We start from the raw sequence: 15,845 nt of genomic DNA on the forward strand, positions 1-15,845 counted from the left end.
TCCTTTCCTCTTTCCTTTCCTTTTTCCTTTCCTTTCCTCTTTCCTTTCCTTTTTCCTTTCCTTTCCTCTTTCCTTTCCTTTTTCCTTTCCTTTCCTCTTTCCTTTCCTTTTTCCTTTCCTTTCCTCTTTCCTTTCCTTTTTCCTTTCCTTTCCTCTTTCCTTTCCTTTTTCCTTTCCTTTCCTCTTTCCTTTCCTTTTTCCTTTCCTTTCCTCTTTCCTTTCCTTTTTCCTTTCCTTTCCTCTTTCCTTTCCTTTTTCCTTTCCTTTCCTCTTTCCTTTCCTTTTTCCTTTCCTTTCCTCTTTCCTTTCCTTTTTCCTTTCCTTTCCTTTCCTTTCCTTTCCTTTCCTTTCCTTTCCTTTCCTTTCCTTTCCTTTCCTTTCCTTTCCTTTCCTTTCCTTTCCTTTCCTTTCCTTTCCTTTCCTTTCCTTCTTTTTAATATCATTGGAAAACATTAAATTGTGGCTTCTAGTTCTGATTTGGAATTATGTGAAATCAAGGCTTCCTGCAGAACAGGAGTTCCTGGACAATTCATCTCATGTTGTTCCTTAAGTATCTTTAATTGTACTTAATAATGTTCAAGTATCACGGACCTATTGCTGTTGGATACTACAGTTTAAAAGGCATACACAAATTGGACAAGAAACAATAAATGAGAATACACAGTGAATCTCAGAGTGTGAAGTACATGTAGATGACATCTACCTAAATTACTAGTATCTGTTAGGCTGTTAGAACATGAATGTAAAAACTGTTTTCTGGATGACTAATATTTTCCATAAATTGTCATTAAAAGATGTGTGGCAGGATGTATTACAATGAAGTGGGGGAGGCTTCATGTCTGCATACTTGTCAGAGTTTGAAATTACAGTAAATTAATACAGAACAATCCAAAATTTTAATAATGGTGTTCTTCAAAAGTAAAAATTATAATGGCCATATTGATATTACAGCTCCCTTGTAACTCCACTGAGACATTTAGATAACTCTGGCAAACATATTTCTATGCCAGACTGATAGCACAAGTTCTTAAAGGGGGAGAGCTCTTTAATGCCTTCCTTAGCAAAATGGTGCTTTGATTTACCATGGAAAACTCCGTGGCTATAATCTCCTTCTTTGCAATCTGTCTAAAACCAGGTGAGTGATGCTTGAATTGTTTGGGGGAGGAAGGAGAGGGGGGAAGGTTCCCCAGGATATCTTGAGAAAGGAAAAAAAATGTCTACCCTTCTGCTGAAGTGCAAAATGCCAAGTGACCACCCACAGTGTTCTTGGATGGCCTCTTCTAGGTCTGTGTCATGTTAATAAAACTGAACATTTAAATGGGGGTAGGCCAAACCCAAACTTATAAAAGCACACTTTATCTGCCAAAGTGATGAGGTGGTGAAGTCAAGCAGTCATTATTTCGAGACATTCTCATCAGTCCTCTGAGAAGGATCAGGATGAGGTATTGACAGTGTTACTGTGCAGGGGAAAGCATCTTTTATTACATAATGTGTGCACGTACTTTGGTTTCACCTTTTCCCAGGGTGCTGACTGTATTCTTCCTTCCATGATGAAGATCGTCATGATAAAATGCCTGTGAGGGAGGACTTTCTGTCCTCAAGGGTCCCTGGAGAAGTGTGGTTAGTTTCCTTAGGATGTTACATAGGAACTCGTTTATTTATTTGCATGGCAGGAACCTCTCTCCTTAGTCAATCAATACTTGACAGAAGGGCTACAGGTATATTAACAGATGCAACCTAATTTTACAAATGTTGCCTCTGCTCTATTGTCAAGGATAAAAACTACATCACATTGCATTAAAATATTTACTGCTGTATTGCATGCTTTGACATAGGAGTGGGGGTTTTTAATTATTTTTCCTTCCATAAATGGTATCTGTGTTCATTGAACTGTGACATTTCTTACTTTAAAAAGCCCTCAGGTAAATAATCTATTCACACTTCCATTTTTATGTAACAGAAATGTGTAAATAAATTAAATTGGTAAGTGGAGGGAAAGCTGCTGAGCTTGCAGGAATAAGGATGCTGATTTAGGACTAAATCCTAAATCCACTGGTGAGCTAGTTAGATGGATGATCAAAGTGGATCTCTATCTTATCTCGATGAAGGTGAGCAGCAGCATTCACTGACTCATCTACTGAAGGAGAAACAGACTCTAAGGGAGAGTTTTCCAAGGAGTATGAAAGATGTATCCAAAAAAATGGGTATCTACATGGACATCACTCTGAGGATATTTGAGGGATTTTTTCCAACAAATATTTTTCATGAATGGAAACCTGTGTTCTTCAGAGGGGCAAGTGCTAGGGGAAAGGCTATTTCCTTCCATCCTGCAAGCAACATGTTGGCTGTATCATCAGGACAGATTTATTGGATATCCCGATGATGAGGGAAGTCACTTTGGATGTTGGAGACCTGGATTAAAGTCTCTCCTTTGCTAGTATCCCAGACCATTTATCAGCTGCATAGCTATCCATGAATAAGCAACCAGCAGTAAAACAGTTAAACAGTTAAACTGTTCTGACAGCAAACATCAAGAAAACTTCCCCAGAAAAATCAGCAGGCTTTTGGTTTGTTCACTCAGCTGAATGTAGTATATCAGTTTAAATCCCAGTGAAATTTGCAGAGGAGGCTGGAATATACCTGGAGACTGCTCTAGCTGAGAGGCCATCCTGGGACATGCAAACTTTTTCTGATTTTTGACATGTTTTTCAGAAGTCTCTCTTGCCTTGGGGTAGAATAGGACAAGCATCTGAAAATAATCTTCTTCCCATCTTGAGTGACTAATAAGACAGTTGGGGGTGGCGGGGGGGGGGCCTCAGTTCTCCCAGTTTTCTTTTTGTATTCATGAGTTAACTTTGTATACAAAAAGTTTTTGCAGCTAGAATTAAGAGACATGTTAATAACTATGTAAAATTAAAGGGAAATAAAGCAAAGTCTGTCATAATAACTCTCTGTTTTTCTTCCTATTTCAAACTAGGCTGGCCATGTCTGTGGAGATGATATTGACCTAGTTGATGGACGTCCCACGGGGTCTATAAGAATATCCTTTGGCTACATGTCTTCTTTTGAAGATGCACAAACTTTTTTGAAATTCATCATGGCTACCAGACTCTCCAAGTTGGACACTGAGATTCCCTTCCAGTCCTCTGTTAAAAAAATGACGACAGAGTCTGTCTTAGAAGACCACCCTCCCTTTCACAGTGCAGATAAATTGTCTCCGATACCACACATCTCAGACAGAGAACTCAGGAATAACTCGATTCTCAACTGGCAGCCACTGGAGGCTGAGGCAGAAAGCATAAGGTCAGCTGTTTCTGAAACTGCAGTGCCAACGTGTAGAGGAGGTGACAAACCCATCACCGTCACCAACATTTACCTCTACCCAATCAAATCCTGCTCTGCGTTTGAGGTAGGCGCTGAAATTCATTCTTCAGTGTTCATCTCAACCTTGTGTTTTGACTCATCCCTGCTGGATGTTAACCAGAAATAGTATGTGCTCGAGATATTAGGGACCGTTTTTCCTTTTCTCCAGTTTCTAGGATCAAGTCCTGCGTGTTAAGGGACTTTGAAGGATTTTCAATTACACTGAAGTTAGAGGTTGTGAAAGTATCTTCTGCTCTCCCCTCTCCCCCCCACATCCCCCCGTCCCCCAACAGGCAAATCTGCACATAATATGCAGTCTTGAAGAAAATAGTGGGATTTGCAAAACTTGACTAAAATATAATCAAGTAATTAGTATGCTTTTAGAGAATGACATGTGATGGACTTGTAGGCATTGATGGGTAGGCAGCAATTGAGAAACAACTTGATTAACATGTTATAATTGAGAGGAGGCTGATTTACATTACAAAGAAATGTTATCATTAAAAATACATTTGCAACAGAAATATGACATTTCAGTGTTGCCTCACTATTTGAAAGTTCACTCTTTGAAGATTTTAATTGCTTTTTTTACCAAGTTAATAATATCGTCACCTTAGCGGTGACTTTTTTTTTAAATAATGCATGATGAAATAGGTGTGTGGCCCACACATGACCTAGAGTGGGACTCTGCTTAGTGCCATACTGGGGAGCGATTTAATGAATGTCAATAACGGTATAACTTTCCCTGTGAAAACTCACTGGTGTAGGTCACTGTCTCACATCTGAGTGAAAATTGGGGTCAAATCCGGTGACAAATCACCTGCATTCAAAATACGGCTTCTTCACTGATTTGATCATGGTTGGTTTTTTTACGTGAGGAAAGAGGCTGGGGAATTAAAGCAAAGACTGTTAAATGATCAACAAAACACCTGTATTTTTAAATCTGGTTCGGCTTATGAAGTCTTTAATTCAGAGGCACAATTTTGAGCATTAAATGAGACCTGAACAAACAATTTCCACGCCTTATTAACCTCCCACTAAATCAAACTGTTTAGAAAATCAAAGCAATCCCACATTTCATGTGAAAATGTTTTAACCTTTGGTTGCAATTATAGCTGCATTACAGAAGCCCACTACAGAAGCTGCTGAAATATTTTGTAGCAGCATCCAGGCCCCTTTGGGATTAAATTCTATATTTAACGTGCAGTCTGGTGTTGTGAGATACACACCACAACATTCAGAGCTAGGAAGGCTTTGAAGTGATTGTGCCCAGAAGCAGGTAAGACGTACCTCAGCATGAAAGAAAGCTTATGTTTCCCCAAAAGCTGAGCCAGGTTCTTCTCTTCAAGCTCTGTGAGGGGAAATGTCTCTAGGTGATAAATCCATGCAAACCTGGTACTCCCTGGCAGACAGAACTGCCGTTTTATATGGAGGTGGAAAATCCCAATTCCTCATGCATAATTCTTGTGCCAGGCATGTGTTAATGGGCCCAGCATGAAAGCAGGGTTCATCTTACCTCAGCTTACCCCTCCAAAGTTAGATAATATTCTATAAGCAGCAAGAGATGCTAATTCATCTTGCTGTAAAATAGGCATCTGCAGTAAGAACTGTTCCTTGATATTCCTGTCTCATTACATTGACTGCAAGAAGAATCCAAGGCCACTTGGATTACACAGCTAAACACTAGCTGATTTGAGTGGTTTAGAAACAGAGATATTAAATTGTAGCTATATTCTGAGGTTTAGTTATGCATGCCTAGAATCACTTTTGAAATCCAGTGTATTCCAGTTTAATATTTTTTTTATATCAAAGTTTCAGCCACACTGGAACCCAGTCCACTCAGCACTGTCAGAGCCTGTATTGGCAAAGAGTAATATACAATTAAATGTTTACTGGCTTTAATATAGGACATTGGAAGGTACTGCAAGTTCACTATCAGTAGCTTTTAGTTCTCTTCCTCTTCTCAAAGGGCATTTTTTCTGCATTGCCACTTAGACCTTAGAAGATACATGAGTACATGTGAAAGAACAGTAGAAGTTGACCTAATAGATATGATGATAAAGGACTTCCAATGCTTAAGGAGAGCAGGCCAGGAAATGAAGCCAAAAGATCGTTTGATTCTCATTGTTTTCAATATTGAAGTAAATCCCCAAAGAAAATGTCTTTGCTTTTGGCTTCTTCTTCCTGTCCAGCAGCCATTCTTCAGATTTTTGTTCCCAAAGGTCTGGGTGACACTTCTAGACCTGTTGTACATTTATAATCAGCCTGTGAAAGATCTGTCGATCCCACTGTCTGCCTTTAGAAGAGGACTACAAGAACCATTTGTAATGAGCTTTAAAAATCAGTTAGTCCCATTCTAAATGAAGCAGTGGTTTGATCTCTTCCTGATGGCTAAAAGCATGACAGAAAGCCAGCCCTGCCAGAACCCACGTCCTGGCTAACTGCAGAGCACATCACCCACTACAAATCTCTCTGTCATTGCTGCAACTTCATCCTGTATCACCCTGAGAGGGGCAAAGAACCCATGCCACATGACAGTGGGGTTTGAAGCAAGATGCACTGGAGAAACCTTAAACAATGAAATGGAATCAAATCCTGAAAATCATTTTGCCTTCTAAAATATAGACTATACCAGCATTTCTAGAGTTTTTCATTAAAAGCCCAAATCCTGTAATAATTATTCCTTTGCGATTCTTTCATTAAAAGACTGGATCCTATAATAATTATTCCTTTGCCATTCTCTTAGTGGTCTTTGTCATACAGACATCACACTTAACATTATATTATCTCCTTACTTTAGGAAACTCATCAAATTCCAAAGTAATAATTATGCAGCTTGTTGTCTCCTTTGGTTGGAATCCAAGAACTGAGATTCAGTTTCATGTTTTAAACCTAAAATACCTTTCAAATGCTTGGCAGTTGTCAGAAAGTTAGAAAAATATTTTCCCAGTTAACAAATCGATCTCCATTTTTTATCAGCTATAGGGTGGCTCTAAGCTGGTTGATGTGAAGAGGTGAAAGTGGCGTAGGTATTGGGTGGCAATAAATTCACTTTGCAGTGGATTCTTGAGGTCAGAGTCTCACAGATTTGTAAATTCAACTCAAGCCTTCCAGCTGATTTGACTTTTTTTTGCATGTGTAGCAAACAGGCTTTATTTTAGGTACGTGGTGGCTTGCATTACACTAAAATAATCCAAGGATGTGGAACTGTTGGAGAGGGTTCAGAGGAGGGCCACAAGGATGATTAGAGGGCTGGGGCACCTGCCCTACAAAGAGAGGCTGAGGGAACTGGGCTTGTTCAGCCTGGAGAAGAGAAGGCTGCGGGGGGACCTCATTGCAGCCTTCCAGTACCTGAAGGGAGCTTATAAGCAGGAGGGGATTCGACTTTTTAAAAGAGCAGATAATGGCAGGACAAGGGGGAATGGACTAAAGTTAAAGGAGGGAAGGTTTAGATTAGATATTAGGGGGAAGTTTTTTACAGAAAGAGTGGTGAGGTGCTGGAACAGGCTGCCCAGAGAGGTGGTGGATGCTCTGTCCCTGGAGGTGTTCAAGGCCAGGTTGGATGGGGCCCTGGGCAGCCTTGTGTAGCTCCAGGCCTGGAGGTTGGTGTCCCTGCCTGTGGCAGGGGGGTTGGAGCTCTATGATCCTTGGGCTCCCTTCCAACCCAGTCCATTCTGTGATTCTATGATTCTATGATTCTAATCTGTGCAGTGGAAAATTCCAGCTAACTCTGTGCGTGTGTGTGTGTGCGTGCGTGTGTGTGTGTGTGTGTGTGTGTGTGTGCAGGGCCCAGCCTGCGAAGCCTGCCCGCTGACTTACTAGTTGTAGGGTAAATGACTTGCCGAGTAGCTGGAGTACAAGCTCGGTGAAGATGTGAGTACAACCTCACAGCTGCTTGATCTCCACTCTAGAGCCACATGATCTCCTCCTCTCCTAAACTCTGATTTCACTGCTCTGTGCGAAGTGTTTTAATATGGGAGGTGCTTGACCTCCAGAGAAAATGAGAGTGCGGAGTGTTTTGGCAGCTGAGAGGATGAAGCTTGAAATGAAGATCATCAGCTCACTGCAGGTCGCTTAGTTCCTACAGCATTTTATAAACTGTCCCTGGCCACGGAATGGTCTCTATTCGGTGTTGTTCCATGGGTTCTGTACACATGGAGAAGGAAGCAGAGGGCAGAATATTCAAACTCAACTTCTTAAATGCTCTTTCTTCTCTCTACAATGATTTTTTTTTTACTGTGGAGAAGCAGGGAAGAGGAATAACCTCTATCCCAGACCATTTTTTTTCTTCTTTTCCAACATAAAAATGAGTTTTAAACATGCATTTTTAAACACGAACATCTCTCATGTCAATGAATTTTGCATAATTACATAATGCAGTGTGCCCAGTGAAAAAGGTTAGGACTTTAAACATTAATAACTTTATTATTCTTGCAGTAGATTTCGGACTATAAAAATTGCATCTCAACACAGGAGATAAATTAGCTTTTAATTTAAAATACAATGCAAGTTCCTAGTGATCAGTGGATAAATTATATGTAAGACCACTAACATTTTTAAACTTGCATAATTCAAAGCCTATTTAGTGATTCCTTTAATGTGTTTGAAAATTGTGTTAGCCTTTACGATGACAATACTGTGAACTATGGAGAAATGCATCCCAATATGTTTTTAAGAAAATTCCAGAAAAAAAACCCTAAAACCAAACCCGAAAAAAACCCCACCCATGTCTTTGCAATGGATATTTTTACAAAACAAGAGGCAAAATGAACTAAAGCAGATAGGACAGTACCGTGTACTGACTGTACTATCCAGTGATCCTTGCTTATGACAGGCAGAGAGGACCTTATGTTGGATGATGAGCCCACCTGCTGCAAGTTAAGGTGTGTGCTTGTAGCTGTCAGTAAAGTCCTGGTGTCCCCACTTTCTGCGCTCTCACCTTCTAACTTGTCTAGTAGTCGGAGCTGGCCAGACAGCTACAGGGACTCAGGTTAGTTTTCTTTTACTTCCAAGTAAGCTTCATTGGTTGCTTTGCTTCACTGTAATGGTTGCCTAAATATGGGTATTTAGAGACATTTGAGTGCCCTGCCTGACCTCCTGCTAGTGGTCCACCACGATGTGGATCATCTTCGCAGCCTGAGTCATCTCTACAAGCCTTGAGCAGACCTCTCAGAGGTAATCCAAGGGAGCCAAATTGAACCCCCCCTCTCATGTCTCAGATGAAACCAGAGCAGGCAGGCTTTGCTCGAGCTGCTCTCAGTCGGTCTCTTGCACTCATTTCACAATCCCTTCAGGGTTTTCTTTTACATGATGTCTGGAGACGGGCTGCACAGGTCGCAAGCTTCAGTACTAAGAATAGAAATGCCTGAATTCTTCCATGCCCATCTCCAGTATCAGCATTAGCAACAAACAGGCTCTATTTCCCATTTGTGTGACTCTCTCTCAAAGGCAGGGTAACACAGTTACTTTGTTGTTGCAGCTTTATTTATTGGGGTCCTGGGAACAGATGAAATACAGTCCCTTGAAAAGTGGAGAGGAAGCAACGCACTGGATTGTGTACGGGGCACATCTGTGTGAGGACAGGGACTCACTGGCTGATTCTTGTAACAATGGCACATACGCAGGGGAAGAGGAAATAATGGGCTGAGGACCTTTAGTCCTACTGCGTGCTACATCTCAGAGAGGAGCATGGAGTTACTTGTGTTTTACTGGGGGACCTACTAGAGGTATTTTGAATGGAAGGTGTTGATTATTTCCAAGTACCTGCTCCCTAGTCAGCTGAGCTTTCCCCACCATGCTGATCAGTGTGTGAGAATCAGCTGAAACTCTGGTTAAAGAGAGATTGTTTTGTTTTGCTCATAAAGCCTCTTGTCTTCAGTGAAGGGTAAGCAAGCACTTAAGTTATTTCCTGAATAAGATTCCTGGCCTGAAGTGGAACCAAAACAGCTGAATACTACAATAGGCACCTAGGAATTATTGTCTTCATGCTCTTTTTTTGGTTTTCTGCTCTTTTGGTTTATTCTGCTCATGGCTTGTGAATCTTGTAAAGTTCTGTTGGATCCATGAAAGGATCTATTACCAATAAGTGATCTTCTGTTCTGGATAGAAGATTTGTTAGCAGGATCTCTTAGATGATCACCAGCTGTTAAAATGCATTTTGTAATTTAATTGGACAGTATAAAAAATACTGGCCTCTCCAAAGAATAATTTCCAGCAGGGACATAAGTAGGTTCATCTGATCTTGCAGCCTTTGGGCTATGATTCCTGCCCTAAAAAGAAAGGGCAAAAGTTCGCATCATTTAAGTGCCAACAGCGGCGCTTGGACAAGGTGGTTTCAGATGACACTGTCAGACCTCAAGTTTCCTTTTTTTACTGATTTTTTCATCCATACTCACTTAAAAAAACTTCCCCAAAATATTATAAATCATATAGATTGATAAAGTACATTTTTTTTGTCTTTAAAGCTTTTCCATTTTCTGTATTCCATACACTGGATATCATTGTGGCCAATTTATTTAGAGGGACTTGTTCAGCTTTAATGTTCTAAGTTTTCAGTTCCGGAGTGCCTGCCCTTGGCTTTCTCTAGTCAGGCAGTTGGTGTCAAGCTGCTGCTCTTATAAAACCCAGAAAAGTTTGTGAGAGTGCAATGTTGTGGTTCTGTGGGGTTTTGGATAGACCACATGCTGAGCAAAAACATGACTTTTAATTAATCTAACAAGTGCTTCCAGCCATGCTGCTTTTTCTTTTTTTTTAAGAGCATCAGGCTGTGCTTGACATACAGCTTTTGTTCAGCACTTTCTGCTCAAGTCTTTTGCCAGTTAGTTTGTGTGAGCTGCGTTAAGCTTCCCTACAAGAATTCAACAAAGTTCAGCTGCAGTTAACTTTTCTCTGTACTCAACTGTGACTAGAAATCATGCATGAGTTGAAGCAATGTGTTTAAATGCCCAGCTTTATGTTAAAAGAATGGTATTAATATTTTAACATTCTGAAGGAGAAAGCAGTTATTAATATCACCCAAAGGCATTACTAAAATTACTCTCTTTTTGGATTTCAAGATTACCATCTGTGTAGCATCAGTAACAGATGTTCTTTTCACCAGAAAAATGTACGTGAAAGCAAGGACAATATGTTTGTATAGGCTATTGGATGTAGTGTGACAGAAGTAATGGAAGAACAGATAGCAAAGAGACAATGTGTTTTGTTGTAAGGGTATCTGGAGAAACAATTATGCTTCTAGCTAAACCAGAAACCTCAGCAGTGATGGTTTTCTCCAATGCATTCATTAATAAAATGGTTCCAGTTTTATGAAAACTGCGGAAATTTTTTGCAGGATTTTGAATTTCACATTTTTCATGCTTTGGGTTTGGTTGGCTTTGCCTTAATTCATACAACTGCCATGAAGAGTCCATGCTTTGTAAATTAAAATAAAATTGTTGGGGGGTAAGTATCTTAAAAATGGATGAGTATAAAACGAAAAACAGTTTTCAGAGTGTTTGAGAGAGGCTTATTCTCATAGCTCTGTTAAATCAATGTGTATGATAATATGTAAATAATTCTAGTAACTCCCTTTTGTTTTGTCAGCTTTGTGCAGTGATATCTTTATCTTTGATTTGCAGTTAAGGTTTCTCTTATTAAAGGCTGTCATTGGTTCGCACAAGCTTTCCTGATTTCACAGCTTTTCATTAACAGTTTCTTTTCCCTCTCTTTCATTTCAGTGGGAACCTGTTAATGCAGCTAAAATTTCCTAAGCCTTTGTATCCCCTCCTGATGCTTTTCCAGGTTACAGAATGGCTGGTAGGAAACCAGGGTTTGCTGTACGACCGGAACTGGATGGTCGTAAACCAGAATGGAGTCTGTTTGACTCAGAAGCAGGAGCCAAGGTTGTGTCTGGTAAATCCTTCAATTGATCTGAAGCAAAAGGTTATGGTCATTCAGGCAGAAGGTTAGTAACCAATGTCCTTTTCTCCCCTTCTTTAACTTACATCAAACTTCTGAGCAGGGACACCTGCATGCACACACCAAACCTCTGAATGCTGTGTGCACCTACTGACTTCAGGGATGAGCTCTGCTACCAGCTGGAGGCAGAGAAAGGCCAGGCTGTAATATACAGCCCTGAGCAGCTCGCTGTTGGGATGGGCAGAGAGAAGACAGTGGGTCCCTGTGTGCAGTTGTAAAGTGGATGCTGCAGGAAGGAGTAATGAATTGACAGATGTGGGCATTTACTGACTAGTCCCATCTCTCCACATCATGAAGTCCATCAGCCTGGTGCTGTGAAGGTAAAGGAGTCTAACGTCAAACACCTGGGCTGAAGACTTTCCCATTTTACAGCTCTCCCACTCCTTCCAGCTGTGGGACTGGAGGGGTAGAGTCTTCAGTGGAAATTGGTATGAATTAAAATAAGGACCAGACATTTTTCATCTCTGTTAAACAGCAGGCACTACTGGGCAAATATTTCCTGATGTTTGGGCTTCTTTCAAAACCATTCTGATTCTCTGCTGAGGTGAAGAAAGATTAAAAAAAGATGAAAACCTCTGGAAAGTATTACAGAAAGCCCTTTGCTACTTGAGGGTACAAATTATTTATTTTGTTAGCCCTGAACACTGGGCCAGGTTGTATTCCACAAGATATTGTTATGGCTGGATTTGCATGTGGCTGAATGGCGTTTGTCATTTCCCTGGGGTCCAACATTTACTCAGCCAGTATGTCTTAACCATTAGTAACATAGGTGCCCACATTTTCAAGAGCTAGAGCAAAACAGGGAAAACCTATACTCATATTTTTCCCCCTTTATTAGAAACCCATATTGAGTGGATCTGTAACTCTGTACATTACAGTTGTCTCCTTTCTGTTTGTACATTACAGTTGTCTGAGCACTCCCTATGAAATGAATTCTGGACAGTTGATTCCTTTTGTCTGGAATAGGTTCATCAAATGTACATCTTGGTACTTCTGCTAGTCTCATGTGATTTTTGTGTGTGTGTGCTTAAGACCCCAAGCACAACCTAGTCTCTTCTTAGGGATTCCAGGCGGGTTCATTGACACAAACAGCTATTTTCTACTCTATAAACCTTTTTTTGAAAAGGTATTGTTAATTCATTTCACTTCCATGTGGAGCACCTTGCACCTCAAATTCCTGTAGTACAGTTGCAGAGACAGCCTTCTCTCACATTTAAATTACCAAGTGCTTCAGAACTAATTATTTCTAGAAATTGGTTCCTTTCCGTCTCCCTTTGTGCCCATACCTCTTGTTTGCAGACACAGTGTGAAGTCTTGTCCAAACCTTCTCCATTTATCCTTCACATTTTCAGACATTCAACTCTGTTGGACTTTTTGATTGCTTCATTCTGCTGTTCCAAGTATGTTTTAATTTTTTCTCTGCTAGTACCACATTGTTCAGACAAGTGCATATCCATTAGTGTGTTTGCCTGTCAATATCTGCACTGACATACTTCAGAGTGTCAGGAGGAAGTTTTGTCAGGTAGAAATGACAGTCAAGACACCCATTTCTCACTGAGATTTACAGTCTGTTCCCATAGTTAGCGCCAGGGTGAAATTCACATTTAAATCCCACGTTTTACTTTGAGTCATTTTTGGACTTTTCACTGTCATTCACCTTCCTTCCTATGAAAGCAAGAACCATTTCCACGCAGGAGTGATTGGCCAAGTCTATGGATCACTCCAGTGTGCTCTAACCGAACCATGCTTGGCATGTATTTATTGCCTGCTTTGGTACAGCCAGTATGGAACAGTACAGTCATTTTAATCTTTGTATAATGGCTCTAGGTACCAATAATCTTACCCCATAAGATGGTCTGGGCCCTCTCTTACAATAGTCCTGCAATTTTTCACTCCTGTAGTGTACTTGCAACCAGGAGTGTGTTTTAAAGCTTGACACTGAGATAATGGCTCACATTTGCTTCGGGAGACTCTGCCAGAGGTTACTGCTCATACGATAGCACGGCGATTGGCACACATGCAAACTGGCAGGGTAAGACTGAGCAGATAAATCCAGAGGACGTTGTTCCAATATTTATTTTGTTTTCTTCCCTCTTACCTGCATTGTTTGCTTGGGTTAAATTTTTAATTTTTTTCTCTTATCCTTTCACATACATGAGTCACTGGAAATTATCATCACACTGGTTTAATTTATGATGTTGACTCTTTCCTTGAAAATCCCATGTTAATTACTGTTGCTTTTGTCACCACTCTCTCCAGCCTGTCAGTAGTCTGTTGCTAACGCAGGACCCGAAGCTGAACGCCGTGTGTATAGCTGCAGCACCAGTCAGTGCAGTGAGGAGTGGTAGACCTCTGATGAGCCACATTGGCTGTTGTGCAGCTCAGAGCCTTCGCTGGCCTATGTCAGTGGCTAATGGTATTTCAGATTTGTAGTACCTGGCCTGGTGCCCACAGCCACTTCCAGGTCTCTTCCCCCTTTGTGGTTTTGTGCATTATTTCTCCCACTGGATGTCCCCCACCCAAACTGCCTTTCCTCACCTACAGTAGCATGCATCTTTCCAAGATGAGTTTTGTTTGCTCCAACTCCTCCTCTGCTCCCCCTGCCCTCACAGTCCCCGTGCAGAGTTCCTCTGTTCTTCACAGTGTGATGGGGACATGACTGGTGGAGAGGAGTGGGTGAGGGAGGTGACAGCGGTGAAAAAAAGAAAAAGAACCTTTGAGCTGCACATTTCCTGGAATTCCCCCACTCCAGTGGATTTGAAAACCCAGCAGCTCCCAGCTGAGTGACAACTGCAGTCAAGTTAACTGCCTCCCTCCTGCTCCTCGGCAAGGGGGCTGTAACTACTCTGCTTTCTCTACCAGTTTCTCCGCTATCGTCTGTGCTTTTCGCATTGTGAGAGCAGGCTGTGGCAATGATCTCCATCTAGAGCATGCTTTGCAGTCCAGAGGTGTCTCTTTTGGATAGAGAGGGTCTAAGGCAACCATGCTGCTGGATTAGGTGCCTCTGGTAAGTGCCTAAAATGAGTGGGGTGAATCCCACATAGCTGCATTGTGTGGCATTCCTCTAGAACAGTTGCTGTTATGCTATTAGATTATGGTGAAGATTTTTATCTGTGGCACTTTTCAAACATAATGAGTCTGTTCTCTCTCCCCCTCCAGGCACGTGCTCTCCTCTCCCTCTAGAACTTTTCATTAGCGGAAAATTTGTTTATGACTATTTCATTCAGTGTGGTTTAATATTCTCTGTCTTCTTTGCCCAACAAAATAAAATTGTCAGCATGATTTAGTGTGACAGTAACTACTTTAATACCTTTTGCCAAAGCCTTCGTTTGCTGAGACATTGCTTCAGGTTCTCCCTTTCACCCCTGTGGGTAGCATGTCCCCGTAGCCCATCCAGCAATGGATGGGCAGACCCACTGTCTGACTGACCCAGCTGTGCAATACTGCCGCCACTGTGGGTAGTGAGGATGGCCAGACAACGCTAAGACATCACTGTGGGTAGTGAGGATGGCCAGACAAGGCTAAGATGTCACTGTGGGTAGTGAGGATGGCCAGACAAGGCTAAGACCTCACTGTGGGTAGTGAGGATGGCCAGACAACGCTAAGACTGCGCAAAGGCTTAGAAACCTTCTCTGGCATGCCTGAAGAATTAGTTGGCTTGCATGGTATCCTCATCCCTGAGGAAGGGGATAAGTGAGAGCAGAGGGAGAGGCAGTGGTGAATGGTCAGGCTCCTGACAGCTTAAAGGTGGACAGGAGTAAGTGCCTTTGTTTCTAGAAGCCGTATTACTTGAGTGGGAATCAAGGCAAATCTTCTTGTTCTGCTCCATCAAGTACGTGGGGACATAGATTACACCAGGCTTGTTCCTTCCTGACCACCACAGAAGTAATCCAAACAGAATTTGGCTGAGAATCCATTTCTGCAGGAGACTCGGTCCTCTCTGCTTTAGCTACCAGTCAGCCTTACTCTGGCCAGTTGGGCTTCACTTTGCCTTTACGCAGAGGGAGAAATTTTGAGTGTTGTGAAGACCCTTCAAAATATTGGAGTAGAAAAATGCTAGCGAAACCGAGCAACTAATTACACTTTGCTGGAGTTTATTGTGCTCTCATAGTCATGTGTTACTGCCAATAAAAATAATGGGAATTAAGTGCATACACTGACGAAAGAATATACATGAATAGTTTATATTTCAGTCTATTGAAATAACGGGCCTCTAATTTTTCTCATTGACTGAAAATAGGAGCTATAAAGAAAAGAATATTTTTTTTATATTAATACTGTGAGCACATCTGTGAATTTTATTATCAAGCAAATGACCATGGAGAATGACAGCTTTTACATTTTAGTAACTGGCAATATTCTGCTTTATTTTTTTGCCTTAAGATAGAATAAAATTGTAATTAACAATGTTTAACTGACCTAAACATCACTGTAAAATGTGTACTGTTCAATAAAAATGTGATACACTTGCTGGTGTATAGAAGCAGGGCTTTTTAAAGCTCTGGGACTCTATTTTAAGAAATGTT

General features: G+C 41.2%; 1 protein-coding gene across 1 annotated transcript in view; it reads left to right on the forward strand.

Moving 5' to 3' along the window:
• The window catches only part of MOCOS (molybdenum cofactor sulfurase), a gene marked incomplete at its 5' end in the record, with an annotated part of 232,679 nt that overhangs the window by 187,969 nt on the left and 28,865 nt on the right, over positions 1-15,845 (forward strand). Inside the window, 2 exons of the mRNA XM_084280179.1 lie at positions 2,978-3,409; positions 11,143-11,305. Coding sequence (XP_084136305.1) covers positions 2,978-3,409; positions 11,143-11,305 — 595 coding nt within the window. The remainder of the gene's footprint in view (positions 1-2,977; positions 3,410-11,142; positions 11,306-15,845) is intronic.

This window comes from Gallinula chloropus (assembly GCF_964237585.1).
Source record: "Gallinula chloropus genome assembly, chromosome: 2".
Taxonomy (NCBI): domain Eukaryota; kingdom Metazoa; phylum Chordata; class Aves; order Gruiformes; family Rallidae; genus Gallinula; species Gallinula chloropus.